Genomic DNA, 16,136 nt, shown 5'->3' with positions numbered 1-16,136 from the left:
GTCGTTGACGTTTTCTTTAGGTGTTGACAAATTGGCCCGCTACCACCTCATGCCTACTTATTCTGCAAATTTTCTTTTAGATTCTCATGGTGTATGGTTTGTACAATCATATGAGGTTCATATGACGCAGAGCTTCTTGACTTTCAGCATTGAACACGGAATTGTAATTAAGACTATAAATTGTAATATATTGTTAACGTTTTTGTTCTGTGCATAAGAAGGTAGGCGCCTTTCGAATTTCGTGACGATTGGGCTATTTCTCACCGATTTGTTGGTGTTGGACTATACTGACTACCGTTCGTAGTTGGATTTATGTGCGTTTCATGTGCCTTTCCTTTTTGCTAACGGGACACAGTACTTAGTTATTAACTAAGTAAATATCCAGAATCGGCGATAAATAAAGGTGACGAATGTCATATTTGCCAAACACTTGATTCACCAAATGGATATAGTAAATCCAAACATGCGTGTTAAGTTATCTAGGCATAAGTTGGGGCGGTCATCGGAATGGATCAATATACATAATAATAGTAAACACAATAAATCTGACTTTGATATATGACGGGAAACCAGAATATCAAGTCGATTTATCTTTATACAGATAATTATACTGTTGTCTTCTCCACATGCATTTCCTTGATAGACTGATAACTTGACTAATTTTCATACCGACCACAACCATCACATACTGGACAAGACAATCAGACACAGCATCTGATTCATCAGGTTCGTACGAGTCATTCAGCTTCTAAACCGGTGGTTCTCAACCCTTTTTATCCAAAACAATGAACATTCAAAACGTTGTAAATTTTTATTCAAATTGATCATTATAATCACACATAATAAGATGTTCAGTGGTAACGCTGTATATTTTTTTATTTTGGAACAATATAATATCCCCCAAAACAATCTTCTCCTACAACAGAAAAACATCTCTTGTTGGGGACCAGGGTCCTAAACCTTGTTGAGCTTGTAGTGGAAATATGACGAACATTTTAAAAAACAAGTTATCGAAGAGATTAGATTTCCTTTCCTTAGACTTAATAACCAGAATGCAAATAATTACCAGATGTAACTTATATTGTGACAAAAATTAATTGTATCAGGATTGTAGACAGTCATAATTATCAATATTTCCTGGCTCACCTGGAGTTCTGGTTTTTATCTCCTTGATAATGAGTTAGAACATGTACTTTCGGTTTAAGCCTGGTTTTTCCAACATTGGCAATGAAAACTGGTCGTTTGGATGGGAGGTAAAACACAGCTTTCAGACACTTTCCAGCACGATAGTACTTTACTTTCTATAACTAACATAATACCAATGATATCTTTATTCTTACTGACCCTAAAGCGGCCTTCATTATTTAGGTCAATATAATTTGGCTCGATCTCAAAAGATTGATTTTGCAATACTGTTCCAATAATTGGAATAATCTAAATGTTTGTAGCGCGATAAATGAACCGTCACTTATTTCTATTTTTAGTCAAACTTGCCTGGCGATATTAAACTACAACGATAGAGTAATTATTGATTGTATAGCAGGTAGACTGATTCATCAATCCATGTAAACCTTACATGTTGATTAATTCGAGAAGTATCATTGATTTTATTATGAACTTTGTTACATGCAATTGGAGAGGTTTTCTATATTGATAATTATCATTCAATACTTTTTAAACTAATACCAACCTTTATCAATAACCGGAAAGCATGATGATAAACAATAAAAATACGTGCAAATAACATTAAATATTTTGTCTTTAGGCGGCGACCTACGTGAACGTAAGCCGCGACTTCACGAATTTGCACTGTTAACATCCAGTCCGCATGAGGCGAAAAACTATCATGTAAGAAGAATCCAATCCTTGACGGTCCAGGTTCAAAAAATGAAATGGAGTTTTACGTCCAACCTTTATGCACAAAGTTGGCTAATGATCATGGGCAACACTATGCCAACCAGGTTCAACAAATGTAACTAGAGAATCTGTATAGATTGACAGAATTGCAGTAATAAGACATTCCAACTATAGGCGTAATTTCTTTATAAAAATACTTATTAGTTGTTATGATTGTAAAAGGTATCAGATGTTTTACATTACACCAAAATTGACTAGATTGAACTTGAATCGGTTCAAAAATTTGACGATGCAGTTTTATTAGCTTTAGCTACCTGATGTGAAAATCAGATACAAAGAATTGGTTGGTATAGGATGTGTAGCAATGTATATTTCAAATCCCGCAATGCGTATGTTCATCCAATACATGTACGTATCGCTCTACATCATATCTAACGCTTTCATTTGATAAAAGGTTCTTAGTTAGTCTGTATTAATGGGGGTTTAATATACAAGAAGACGTTTTAAATATATAGCATTTGTCTGTTAGTTCACACCAGATCTAATATAGCTTTTTACATAATAGAATGGCATATTACTTGTTCAGGTAACTCAATGCTTCGTGCTAGACATACCGACAACAATAACGCGATCTGGTGTACAAAGGATAAGGAAATAACATTTGAATATTCCGAAAAGCACAAAAGGTGATAAAAAGTGCGACGAGGCGGTGACAACTGCGACATTTGGCAATCTCATCAGGATTGCATTCCATTCAATGGCTCTTGATGTCAATAACGAATGTATATTAATACATAGCTTTTAATTCCGCTTGAGACTATTCAAAGTAGACTCATCGTAAATCTATCTACTTCGAACGCCGAAGTCCAATTTATATCGTGTTCATTATCATATATAGTGAGTAGTATTAATTCCAAGCTACCCATAAGGATTCTTTTGATCTTCAACACGCATAAAATAAAATGAGCTTTACAAATCTATGAAATCAATTAAGAGTAACTGACACTTCCAGATGATCTAACATATCATCTGACTCTGAATGTTCAATTAGAAAGGTCACCTTTCCCTGATTTTGCCTATTGATCTTGATGAGATTTGGTGTATTAATCTAATGAGTACACATGATAATCAACATGAGGATGTTTAAAGCAAATAAGTGAAGTGTTCCGAACTCAACTCTCCTTGGAATCTACTATGGTTCTTGACATGATCTAGACGGAGGAAAGTCTTTAAATGTCCGTCGTTTTTCAAACTAAATCCAAAACGGACGAAACCTCGGCTCAACAAGACATTCAAGCCATCATAATTTTTCAGGAAGGAGGGGGGGGGGGGGGCAATATTTCTTAGCCCTGAAGGATTAGCCTTAATATGAGTATCACTATACTACCATCCCCTCATACGCAAATCTTTTTATGACAGAGTGGGGACGCCAGGTATTACTCCATTTGACCCATTGTTTTATGGTCGTTTTGCTTGATGATATTTTCATGGTTTTGAAAGAGCATTTTTGGTAATTCTTTAAAATTTTCAATAATCATCATCCATCCATTAAGCTCACTGCCCACCTTTTGATGTATCAGTGAGTGATGGTGTTCTTTGTTTGATATTCATTTAAAATTTGTGTATATATTGTTGAAATTATGATGGTTTCTACACCCTGGGTAATTCGTTGGGTGTCGTTCGTTGAACACGGTCAGTGGTAGAAGCAATGGTTGTTTTTTAGTTGGGGTTGGGATGTGCACTCTGGGGTCTTGGTGTCGTTGTTCGATATAATCTCGGTGGGGCTGTTTGTCTTCGAGGGGTTTGTGTTGTTGAGAAAATTATTCGCTGTCAATGTGTAGTAGGCCATTCTCGTTGAGTTGGAGTTTTGGTCACGTGGCGTCGTCGAGGAGAAGATGCAGTTAAGTAGATTGGTTTTGGAGGAAATGTGTTTTGTCTGACTTGGTACTCACCGTCGTGATTCCCTGGTGCTCTCAGATCCGGCTTGTGGTGGGGTAAATAGAGATCTGTCTGTTTTTTTCTATTAGCTTTTGCCACTAACATTAACTGCTAATGCTGATCGTGGTGGTGGATTTAACTTGGTAGATTGGGGCAGGAAAAGTGGTTGTTAATGTCGATCACTGTGTCGTTTGCTGAAGCGGTCGTTTTGTTGCTGGTTCATCATTTGCTGCTAAACTGTTGGTAGTTTAATTTAATTGTTGGCACTTTTAGAGGTGGTAATATTGGTTCTGTGTAGATGAGGATCATTGTGAAGATGGCAGCCTATGGAATTCTGACAATGGAACGGGATTTCGAACCCTATCTAACATCTGTTTAACTGTGAAGATATACATGTCCGGCAATGAAAACATATGTATGATAAATTTATCCATTGCCACTTTGTTATTGTGATTTACCCCGAACCATGCGGCATACATGGGGAATCCGAAGCGTTCCCGGCCTTCTTTATAGTAGTCTATGAAATTCATATACAGATAAACGAACGAATCACTGGTTGATTTCGGAGCGCTGTTGCACCCGTCAACATAGGTGCATGGATACTGACTTTTAAAATCGATCAAAGAATTGATTGGAATTTCTCAAAAGCCCATGTGAAATGATGATCTGCCATACACGGTAACGAGCTATCATAATCCAGCGCGAAGGGTAAAGGTTTCTTACTTTTCATCATAACTTCTAGTGTAAATTAAAGAAATATCATAAAGATATCCCAGTAGTTTGAACATATCCTATTGGGCATCTCCAGCAGTTTTCAGGTTAGCACTATCTCTCCCAGTGGCACCTTTCAAAGTTTGTGCAGATTTTCACGTTGTAGTTCATTCCGTTTAGTAATTTAGTGATGTGTTACACTGTGTACAACAATTTCTATTTCTTTCGTATATACATTTCATGTACAATATTGTAGTCTGTATAATTGTGTAGTATATTATTCCTGTAGGACAATTGTCTTGTTTAGAGAGAACGATAGCGGTTGGCCATGACTTGGGTCAGTGCATCCTCGAAACCAAACTAGACGAATTGTGGATAGTTGTGTGACATTCCTTGGTGGGAAAGACCTGAACACAAAAAATCCGGTAATTTATAAATTACATCTTGCTGAACGTCTGTAAACTTAACACTTGTGTCGCTCTAAACATAGAACCGGAATAAAAAACTTCATTCTTGAAAATATAGAGTAACTTAAAATAATTCACCGGAATCAACAAAAAGGTTTTATTATCCGTAAAGATTTAATTATACAGAAGATGTCATTAAGTGAATTTGGAAATATTATGGCTCATATACATCACAATAAAAATACTACACACTGAGTTTTGTTTGAAGATTTTCATAATTTTCTATATCTATATATTGAGATGGTTAGGTGATGACAGTAGTAATCAGTGTGTTCGTATCTCGAGTACAACAGAGGTAGGTAGATGACAAGTTAACGTTCGCTTCCAGCGGATGCTGATATCGCAAACTAGGTAGTTGTTGGTTGTCGTAGTAGTTGGATTGGTTCAAATTGGATGATTCTGTGTTGTTGGTTTGGCTGTTGATTCTTCGTTAGGTCTGGTCGGGTCGAATGACATGGCGATGAAACTCGGCCCTGGATGGTGTGGCGTGAGTTACTCGATCTCGTTCATTCTTCCAAATTCGTTCTGATTATGGTATTTCTTGTTGATTGGTAGTCGGATGGTAGTCGTTGGTTTGGTTTGGTTAGATTATCTGTTATCTGTTGGAAAACTAGAAGGCCTGAAAGAAAAAAAAAGGAAGTGAGAAAAGAGGGAGGAAAAGGGGTGGGGGAAGCTTTCAACAAAAGGTGGAAAGATGTTCTCTGATGTTTCTGCAATGAAACTTGTTAAATTGATTGGATATAATTAAAAAGTGGTAAGAAACTTTGAGTATAAAAAAAACTTAGCCTATCTGTTCAAGACAGATTTGTTTATAAAATGAAAGACTAGTTCCATTATCGTATACCAGTGGTCCGTGGGTGGAGCCAAAACATTCTGTATGGTGAGTGATATGCCGTCGTTGGTTTCCGGGTACTCTAGCAGTGGCTTACGAGCGAGTATCAGTTCAGAGCATTGTACAACAAGTATAACAGACAAATGCGGTGCAGTATATACGGCTGTGAGGTATATGGCGGTATCAGCATCATCTACCAACCAACCATATGGCGGCGACCAATCAAATCTTTCCTAAACTATTGACGCCCTTTCCATGAATTGACAGGTGTGCGCTTCTAACGTTGACAAAGGAAGCGGGAGTTTGTAATATTGGGGGTGTTAAACTTGATACCAATGTCATCTGTAGAGTATATTTAAATTATACACAGGTTAAATTCGAGAAACTTGAATCTAAAAATAAAATATATTCTTTTGAATTTTATTTAATAACAGTGCGTCCTGAGAACATGTCTCGATAAGAAAAATAAAAAATGAAACTGACGTAAAAATTGATCAATTAGATCATGAAATTAGTTATTTCTATACAAAGCTACGAGTTAGTTGAACTTTAAGTACGCACCGCTCAAACTTTACGAAAATCATGCTCAACATTTACTTTCAAAAGTATAAAATGAAAGCTGCGATAGAGTTACATGTATCTCAATTACTGCTTCATACAAGAATTCGAGAAGTATTTAGATCAATCACACCGTTTAATAGGCCTTCTCCAACACGCAGTTATTCACAGAATTGTTACATATCGCTCTAATTCATTGGAATGTTTAGATGATACCACATTAATTATGCATGATTATTGATTTAAAAGGCAGGTGTAATGGAGATCATAATACACTAACGGTGTGATAAAACTATTCATGCCCTATCATTGTTACAACTTTTTATAACTACACTGGTATACATCAAATCATTTCAGTTGTTTTTAAGGGATACAATGAGCAACCGCATCCATCTCCTGTCAGCATAACTGTCAAAAATATATCAATGGCGCTATTTAGCTACAAATCCGATGGTAGATAATATTCAACTGAGAATCGTATCGACATGAATTCTATGATTCTAGGCTAACTTTTCAACAGCAGTAAGAACAGTAGATAGTCAGATTTGATTTTCAGAAACCGCAAGAGCTGGCAATCTATTAATATTGAATGAGTTCGGCGAACACAACTTAACAATTCGTAGCAAGATTGGTGATATCGTAGCAAGTTGTGCTGGGGCAACATGCGACATCAATGTCTTTCGCTCGACTTCGAACCTCAAGTTAGCGACTAATTGTAAAAGATGCATATACAACGTGAATTGATGGCCGGTAAATTTTCATTTATTGGCATAGTTATGAATATTGTTTTCGATATTCATTATTTCACGTCTACTTGTTTTCATTAAGCTCCAAGCTATAACTACAATGTATACTTGGATTTAGTTAGTTGCTCTTATTTTGTGGAGCTATGGAATTGTGTTCGTACACACACACGGTTGTAGTGTATCAAGGCAGTAATGACACCGACCCAGAACAATAATGTTAATCATAGGAATGTGACAGAACAGTCTTTGTTTCCACAAGATTTTTAATATTTTTAATTAGGCTGCTGCATATCATTATCCTACATTAGGAGCTAAATATGATGTTAATACACCATCTTCTTTTTGTGTTAATTTTAAGGGCAAGTCTTGTGAATTGAGAAATGAACTATTTTGCCTTGTGGCTTAATGAGCGGAATGCGTCTTCTTGTATGTCTTATGTCTGCTCGATAACGATCAAAACCACGTTTCAATTTCTTTCAAAGCAATGGTAATGTTAAAATAAGTTATAAGTATTGCCAAATTAACAACGTGGCATCCATTTTCAAGAAAATAAAGAATAAGACATCCCAAATACCAACCAGTTGTACATCCCAATGAATATCTACTCAAAACAGGCTACAATATTATCACCATTTTCAAATATTTTCTCGCTTGAGGGAACATGCAGCTACGTATAAGCACCTCCATAAAATCGGGACTAAATATATATGTATTTCTTCATTAACTTTTTATCGCCACACAGCGTTTACCCTATTATACTTGTTTGCGAGTAGGGCAATGATTTTATTGAAGTAAAAATTTCACCAAATTGATAATTTCCCATGGCAAAAAGTATTCCTGGACACGTATTCTCGATACGATCTTAGCGTTAGGATGTCCTAGAATCAATGTTAGAATATAAAACCCTAGAACATCATAGAGCTAAGATCGTTTCGAGAATACGTGGCCACAAGTATAGTCAACATCGCAATTATGTATGTGGTATAACACCTATATGACTGGCGGACAGTGCTATCTTTGAGACCATTCCCCACTCTATTAGCAATTGGTCAAAGTCAGTCTGCGATTGGTTTGTCAGCTCGGCTTAGCTAATGCTGATTAATTCCTTTTTTTACTGTGTAAGCTACTATTTACTAAAAATGGACCCAGGTATGCATAATTATCTCTGCTTTACTATACATCGTTTCAATTTCTTGAAGCGAAAATTGACAGCCATGGATTATGTTCTGAACGTCGATTAGTTACTGTCGTGTCTAAGATGCACATTTCACATCCTGAAAATAGTATTTGAAACAATCTGAATTTGAGCAAACCAGAAATGCACCCACTTTGGTTTCGTAATTGACGCATACAGCATAGTATCAAACCTAACAATCATAGGGCGCATTAGGTCTAAACTGATTCTCTGAAATCTGTACCGCCAAGGCGCTGAATTACAATTACTAAACCCAAAACTGCATGGGTAACAAATGCAAAGAATTTGGTAAAGCAAATGAGATTATAGACTTGCATTTGAAGGAATTAATATGAAAAATTACCATTGAACAAAACAGTAAAATTTTCCAATTGTCTGCTTTAATGTGAAAATCACGAAATCATCTATATAATTCGTCTAATTTCAAAACATTTGGTCAGATGTATGAATTATCTATGCTCTGCCAACTTTTAATTGTCAAATTGAGTTTGACCCTTGCTCGCTACGTTGAAGATCCTAAGTTCAATTCCAATCAATTCAAGGTCGAGATGAATTTTCGGATTTAACCCGACTTCCCCTTGTCAGTGGTGTAGGTCGGAGGGTCCAACATAAAAAAGCGTCTAGTCGTGCGGATGGGGCAATAAACCGAGACCCCATGAACTACAGGCTGTGCACGTTAAAGATCACTCGACAATTGGAAAAAAAAAAAAGTAGGTTAGTGCCGCCGACATTGCAAAATTTCCCTCATTGCACACTGCATGGTGTTTCCGTCTTCATTGGCCCGTTAGGTGCAGAAAGGTAAGACGTAAAATTCATTTCATTTCAACTTCCAATTGGTGTGGTTTTCTTTAGTATGTCTTGATTGATCTTGTTCTTACTGTAATTGTTGTTGGATATATATTGTTGAACACTATTTTTGTTATCAAACATGACTGTTTGTCGTGACTGGTGATACGGATATTTCTCTGGTAAAGTAGTGATTAACTATCAACCCCGGAGATACCGGACTTATCTTTATAGTATATAATTACATTCTGCATCAGCGACGTATCACACAAAATCAAATCACATTAAGGAAACAAAGGCAGATCTCTCACATCAACATTAAACTTGTCTGAATCACTTGTCTCGTGAGACTATAGTTTTTTAACCTCTCATCTCGATTATTGTACGAAGGCGACCCGTAATTGTGAATTATACATAATGTCTCATAATAAAAATTCACTTCCAACTTGTAAGATTGTAAAAAAGGAATATAAAAAAATTCTTCCCGTTTCATTTCGTCCGAGACGAACGCTGTATATAAAATCGTGGTGACTTTCCTGCAGTGTGCTGGGAGCCGCTGTAGCTTGCTCTCTTAACTGATGGTTCATAGTAAGGATTCAACCCCAGCATGGTTCGAGATAATACATTAGTGTCCGCCCAGTGTCCATGAAATGAAATGAATGGAGTTTTACGTCCTACTTTTTCTGCACCATGTGGGCTAATGAAGACAGGCAACGCCATGCAGGGTGCGATGAGGGAAATTGTTCGGACGGGACAAAGACCCAGAAACCCATGTCCTATAGATCCCTCGTTAGTTGGGAATGCGCAGTAGGATATGAAACTCCATCCCATTTAATTTCCTTTTCTTTTATGTATGCAGATTACAGTTTTAAAGGCCCTTCACCATTTTCGAGCGTTGATTTGAGTGTTGAATATTTTATGTATATTGTCTGTAGACACTAGAAACTACAAGAACTACACGAATTTCAAATATACCTCAATGTAGAAATATCAAGTTATATGTATATTTGGCAGAGTCTCAAGAAAAGACGAGTCATCATTTATTCAACTTTCAAATTCTGATGATACTGAACACACGTGGATTTGAAGGCTCAAATTTCGACGGCAAGATGTGAACACTATTAATGGCAGATAGTCCCGTTTCTGAAACCAAGGTACGACTGGTTACACGGTTAGCAAATCTGCCCTTTCAATGCACATAAGCTGAGAGTTTTTTTTTATAAAAATTTAAACAGATAAGAGACCAGCCTTCGTCCCTAGTTCAGATTATTCTTTCGAACAAAATGAACTGTAAACTGAAAATGACAAAAAGTCCGGCGCACACACGAGCCATCAGCTCAGGCAGAATTTATTCGTGCACTTCTCCTTAAGGCGATAGCTTCCGTGTGCGGGTAAATTTATTTAAGATTTTGGTCATTGAAAATCAAACGTGTCTGATAATTTATTCCAAGAATGAACACATGGTTATGTTCTTTGGCTGACGAAGAAGTACTATCCATCAAATTCAATTGCATGGGTCATTATGAGTTGTCAAGTGAATACGCATACAGATAGCTTTAGTAACGCGCGCACACAAGCATTTGTTCATTCGTGGAAAATATTATTAAACATGTTTGATTTTTAACTTTTCGCCATGAATGACCAAAACTTTACATAAATTTACCCGCACACGGAAGCTATCGCCTTGAGAAGTGCACGAATGAATTATGCCTGAGCTGATGGCTCGTATGTGCGTCGATCTTTACGTTAACTATGTTTCAACCGGAGAAAGTAGCCTTTCTATCAACTGTTAGAGGGACAGGTTTTCGGGATTGGTCTGAGACTCAGATACGATTGTTCAAACGGATTGCGAATATGTCCCTTCAGCGCAGGGCAGTTAGATCTAGTTTTCCTTCATCTCACCATTCGGTCATCGAACTGACATAATTTGAAGCAACTGAAACAAAAGAATAAGATTACCCTGGGCTGAAACCATTTAGATAAAACTTAGGAAGATTGAACGATCTTATCTGATTAATTGTAAGAGAGATAACTACTTCTCTCGGAAATGGCTCAGGATTTTGACGATTAGAATGGATTGCAAGTTACATTTTGCTTAATCATGAAATAATGGTAATATAGTGTGGCGTGTTCTTAATTAAAAATTGAGTGAGTGACCATATTGCACGCGTGCTACCACTGTTGTAGACAGTGTATTGGCATCTTATTCGTTCATTCATTATAAGAATAGTATACATTAGCTTTCAGAACGTCGTGGCTTTTGTATTCTGTAAAAGTAAACCCAAGAAAAAGAATCAATGCATGGACGTATTACGACATTATGATTATGGTTTTATGCTTGGTCATGTTGATTTATGTGGTTTGTGCAGAACTTAAAATGAAATTGCTATTTGAATTCTTCTACGAGTCTACAATATTCAATGGCAGTCAGCGCAGGTTTTAAATAGCTTCCATGCGAATCATTTCTCTGCTAAAAAGTTCGCTGGTTAGATACTATAACGGGACTGTATTAAACAATGTTACATATACATTTAAAATTTTGCCATTTTATCAGTTCTCACCTAACGTCTAAATGGCATTGTTGGAACTCCTATGGCTTGTTTTGTCACAGACACTTTTAGGCCTCAACTGACTTTTATAACAAAAATAGTAAATTCTCAAAATTTAATATGACAATATCAATATACTACGTTTCAGAAACTCCCATAAACTAAACATAAAGTTTTAACAAAGTAAAATGCCGTCATATGACGATAGTATCTGAAAAACATGTATTTTTAAAGTCATCACCAGTGTTTCAACCACGTTGCTTTAAGAAACGGGATTTAAAAATTACATACACTACTAACACTACCACTTGTCATAACTTTCGCTCATTAATCAAATATAATTATTCAAGTACAAAGAATTAATATTCCAATAAAAAATGTCGACAGATTTCTTTGTCTTTTTGAATTACAAAGTATGGCAAATTGACGGCAATAGATTATAGTTAATTAAAGGGTATTTTCAAATTCAGATACTTATAAAATTTCGAGAAAAAAATTACCTTTTGGTCAAAAAACCAAATTCCAGTTATATTTGTACAGAAAATATCGATTAGAAACGACTGAAGTAATTCATCATAATTTGACTCAACATATACATATATATATACTATGATCCAATTAGTTCATAAGTTAAAAGTGTTCCGAGTTTGTCTGTGTTATGAATCATTCCTATTGCATAAGTAAATGCATTTTTAAAAGCACATATTATTATCACGACAGGCACATTTTACTCAAATAAATGCACATAAATACAAGTTAAGTCTAAAGCATAACAAATATGATTTTCACAAAATATCTACAAAACTTTCATGTCCGATCTCTAGTTAACCATTATCCATGAAATGGAAAAATGAATGGACGTTTTATTGAATTTGAAAACTGGAACACATCAATATATATGATATATATACACTCATATATATATATTCAGTATACTATAACGGTATTCCTTTATTATTCTGTATATATTAATTTTGTATACACACATTTAACTTATTTACAACAACCGCAAACATGTCCGGTCATCCTGTAACGATGTGTTATGACATTATTTCTCTCACAACCCACAATAATTCGACTGAAGTAAAGATATGATCACACTGTGTTGTTTTGGAATGTTTGTGACACTACATAAACCTATATTCCATAAATTATTAAAATATTGCGGATCATATCATATGTATGTAACACATACACTTGTGTGCAACTTAAAATGTGTACCATGTGCAGCCATTTAACCATCAGCAATTTCAGCGACGCTCGAAAACAAATTCGTTGTAATGTTGCCATTTCGCTTCCTCTGTATCCAATCCCGGTTTCATTTCACCTGCCCCATTAGTTCCAGAAGCTGCAGATCCAACCATATGAAATCCTTCATCTTGGAGATAATCGAAAGCTTGTTCCAAAAAAGTGTGTTTAAGGAAATATCTAGCTGAGTATCGGTCAACGCCTCCTCTATCAGGATCTCTGCTGTCGTTTAGGGTCTCCTTGAAAACTTCCTGACAAATTGAAACCTTACCACATACAATAATACGACTTAATTTTCTAAATTTAACATCAGCAAGTCCATCACGTCCAAACGCAAAGGTTCCTCTGTATCCAACAGTAACATAGCCTGGTGTCTTGCCAGTAAGAGGCAAATTGTGTCGCGAATAGTTCGTAATATTTTCGGCACTTAATGGGGAAAGTGCAGCAGATGATGGCGACCGGGCTAAGCTCAGCGCTTTCATCATATCAGGTAACTGAAAATACTCAGCTTCATATTTCAGCCTCTCTTTTTCTTGAAAATTTTCAGGCAGAACTATTTTCAGATTGCGAAGATAATCCAATACATAACGAAACAAAACACCATCTCTGTCTATGAAATATTTTCCTTTTGAATCCTTCAACACATTATTACTTGCAGAGTTCGGACCAAACATTTGAGCTAAAAGCCCAATAGGTTCTTTACATAGGGTGTCAATTGTTGTTGAATAGAATACACCACCAACGTTGAGTTCTATGATCTCAGATTTTTCCACAGAATTGGTTTTACTCGACATATTTGTAGTGAATGTTACGCTAACAGGTTAATTAAATCACAGCATGCTCCTCTTGAAATAGAAATGTTAATACTTTAGAAGCACTAATCAATATATAGTATATATAATAAATATTATTTAGTTCTCCACAATTCAATCTAACACTTGTGCTGTATACGCCTGACAATATAACATAGATTCAGTTCAGATCAAAGTAATTCACTAATGTTTTTATGAATAGAATTGTTAACGCGTTCCACTCATAAAACTAATTGAAGAAGTGTTTATGAAGTTAATTGGAATGTTATGATAGGAGAGAAATTACCAATTAAAAACGAAATTATTGCTAACAGCTGCGAGATATTCTTCGATCTAGAGGAAATTCTGGAAATCAATCCGGAGCACAGATAATGATGTATTGATAAGGACGGGCAAGAAGCTATAAAACACTGCCAGTTGAATCCTTTATCGTTTATTATGAGTTTTCTTCTGATTGGCCTAGTCTCTTCTTGGCAAGAGTAAACCTGAAATATACAACGTTTCAAATTACAATTGTGTGTAGTCTTTTTCTTTTACAAAACCACAACATCAAATAAACAGTTTTTTGTTTCACAGAAAACGAAAGATATACAGCAACAGGGTGAAACGTATGTCACGCAAAAGTTACCCGGAACGACTTGCAACAAAATTATAAAACAACCTGCCACCAACACAATGTTTATCCGAATAGACAGATCTCTAAATTTAAACGAGAAATATTGATAAAGCTGTCTATTACAGGAGACTACCTTGGTTACTACAGGCTCGTTTGATATGCTATCGATTGTTACTGCTCATGCATTAAAAACTAATCCATCTTCTTTGAAAATTGAAGACTTCTTCTCATAATAGATTTATACTTTACCAATCTCCTTCTGTAAACTCGAAAAACTTTCAAAGGAGAATGCTGTCTGCTGTGGCACTATTATCCCTTTCACTTCTCACCGATCGATTGGTATTCATGTAATCCTCTTAGACAAAAAAAAACGTCTTTTAACTCCGTTAATATCGTGTTGGTATTAGATTCTTGCCGAATAAACAGACGATCTAACTTGATTAAATTAACCTCTCGTTCTTAATTTGATGAAAATAGAATCCGATATCAGAGAGGAGAATAAACACGATATATATGTTGTCTTCTCTGTCTCTATTGTTGTACGCAAATAATTTCCATCGCCGCTACCGTTTACAAGACCTCTGGTATCATTCAATAAAGAGTAGTTGAAAACGCAAACTCAATCTTCCAACTACTGAATAGTATAACAATCCAAAAGGTGTATATAAATATAACACACGCTTTAAACTCATTGGTCGATAGCTCATCTCGTTCTACAACCAGCAATATCGTCGTCATAGAAACTCCAGGGATACAAACCTCTTCACAGAATTGCTATCATCTCTTTAAGCTTGTCTGTTCGCATCGATAGTTGCATGTTTTCTTGCTAAGACAACTTAGTCCTAATTAACAAATTCCATTTGAACAAGAATTATGTAGTTATTATGCTATACAAAATTTGGGAACAGAAAGTATTCATGGATGCTTCATATTTATCGATGTTTTGGCTACTTACTTCAAGCAGTTATTGATCAAATATAAGAAGACAAAATACGCCGATATGGTTCAAGGTGACAGTATTGTGGTTATTCACATATTTAGATTTCCTTTTATTTTGCCGATCAGACAATTACTAGTCATAATGATTTGATGCTGAAACGTCGCAAGACAAGATTGAAATTCAGGTGCCAAGATCACTTTTCGGAATGAAAATATCGAGTTTGGAGTAAAACATAGGCGAAATCAACTGGTTGTTAAAAAAGCAAATATTTACAACTACTACTCATATTTCGGGAAGGCGACGCCCAAGGTATAAGTTTAAGCTGGAACAAATAGTTTATTGAGACATTGTAAGAGTTGATCTTTGAAAGGTTATTCGATTATAGGTGGTGGAACTGTCACAAGTCATTGGTCGCTGCAAGTCTTTGTATAACGACACAGAACTATATATTGCTTTAATCCCATGCTAGAACGAACCATTTTTCATGGCAGCGAAGGTACCTAAAAATCTAAATGGTAGCATTTCACACAAGATTACACAATTCCGTTCACTGCTTTAGGTATAAGCTGTAATTTATAAATTGCTTTTTTAAATTGTAATTTGTCATGTGGCACAATCTAAAAATGTCTCTTGTTAAATAACGATAACTTATTCCTAATTATCGTTGACAATTCGTTGTTGTTTACATTCACATTATCTTGTTCGACCTAGTCACAGTGAAAAACAGCATATTTATTTATATTTACGAGGGAGGAAGAATATGACTCCAAAAAGTCTTGTTTTTAGCAAACGGTTTCTGTCAGGGTGTTTATTATTTTAAAAAGGGCATTTAGTCAAATACAGATCTCCAAATAATGGCATCAAGTACTTTGTACCATTCA

The 16,136-nt window shown here is 35.7% G+C and overlaps 1 protein-coding gene across 1 annotated transcript; it reads right to left on the bottom strand.

Moving 5' to 3' along the window:
* Positions 1–12,889: 12,889 nt before the first annotated feature.
* LOTGIDRAFT_111245 (hypothetical protein) lies at positions 12,890–13,681 on the bottom strand (the record flags this gene model as incomplete). Its single annotated transcript, XM_009048899.1, has 2 exons — positions 12,890–13,313; positions 13,383–13,681. The coding sequence occupies 2 exons, from the start codon at positions 13,679–13,681 to the stop codon at positions 12,890–12,892; spliced, it is 723 nt and encodes a 240-aa protein (XP_009047147.1).
* Between the last annotated feature and the right edge of the window lie 2,455 nt (positions 13,682–16,136).

The sequence above is a fragment of the Lottia gigantea genome, assembly GCF_000327385.1.
Source record: "Lottia gigantea unplaced genomic scaffold LOTGIsca_13, whole genome shotgun sequence".
Lineage (NCBI taxonomy): Eukaryota > Metazoa > Mollusca > Gastropoda > Lottiidae > Lottia > Lottia gigantea.
This window is presented reverse-complemented; position numbering and strand designations above follow the sequence as displayed.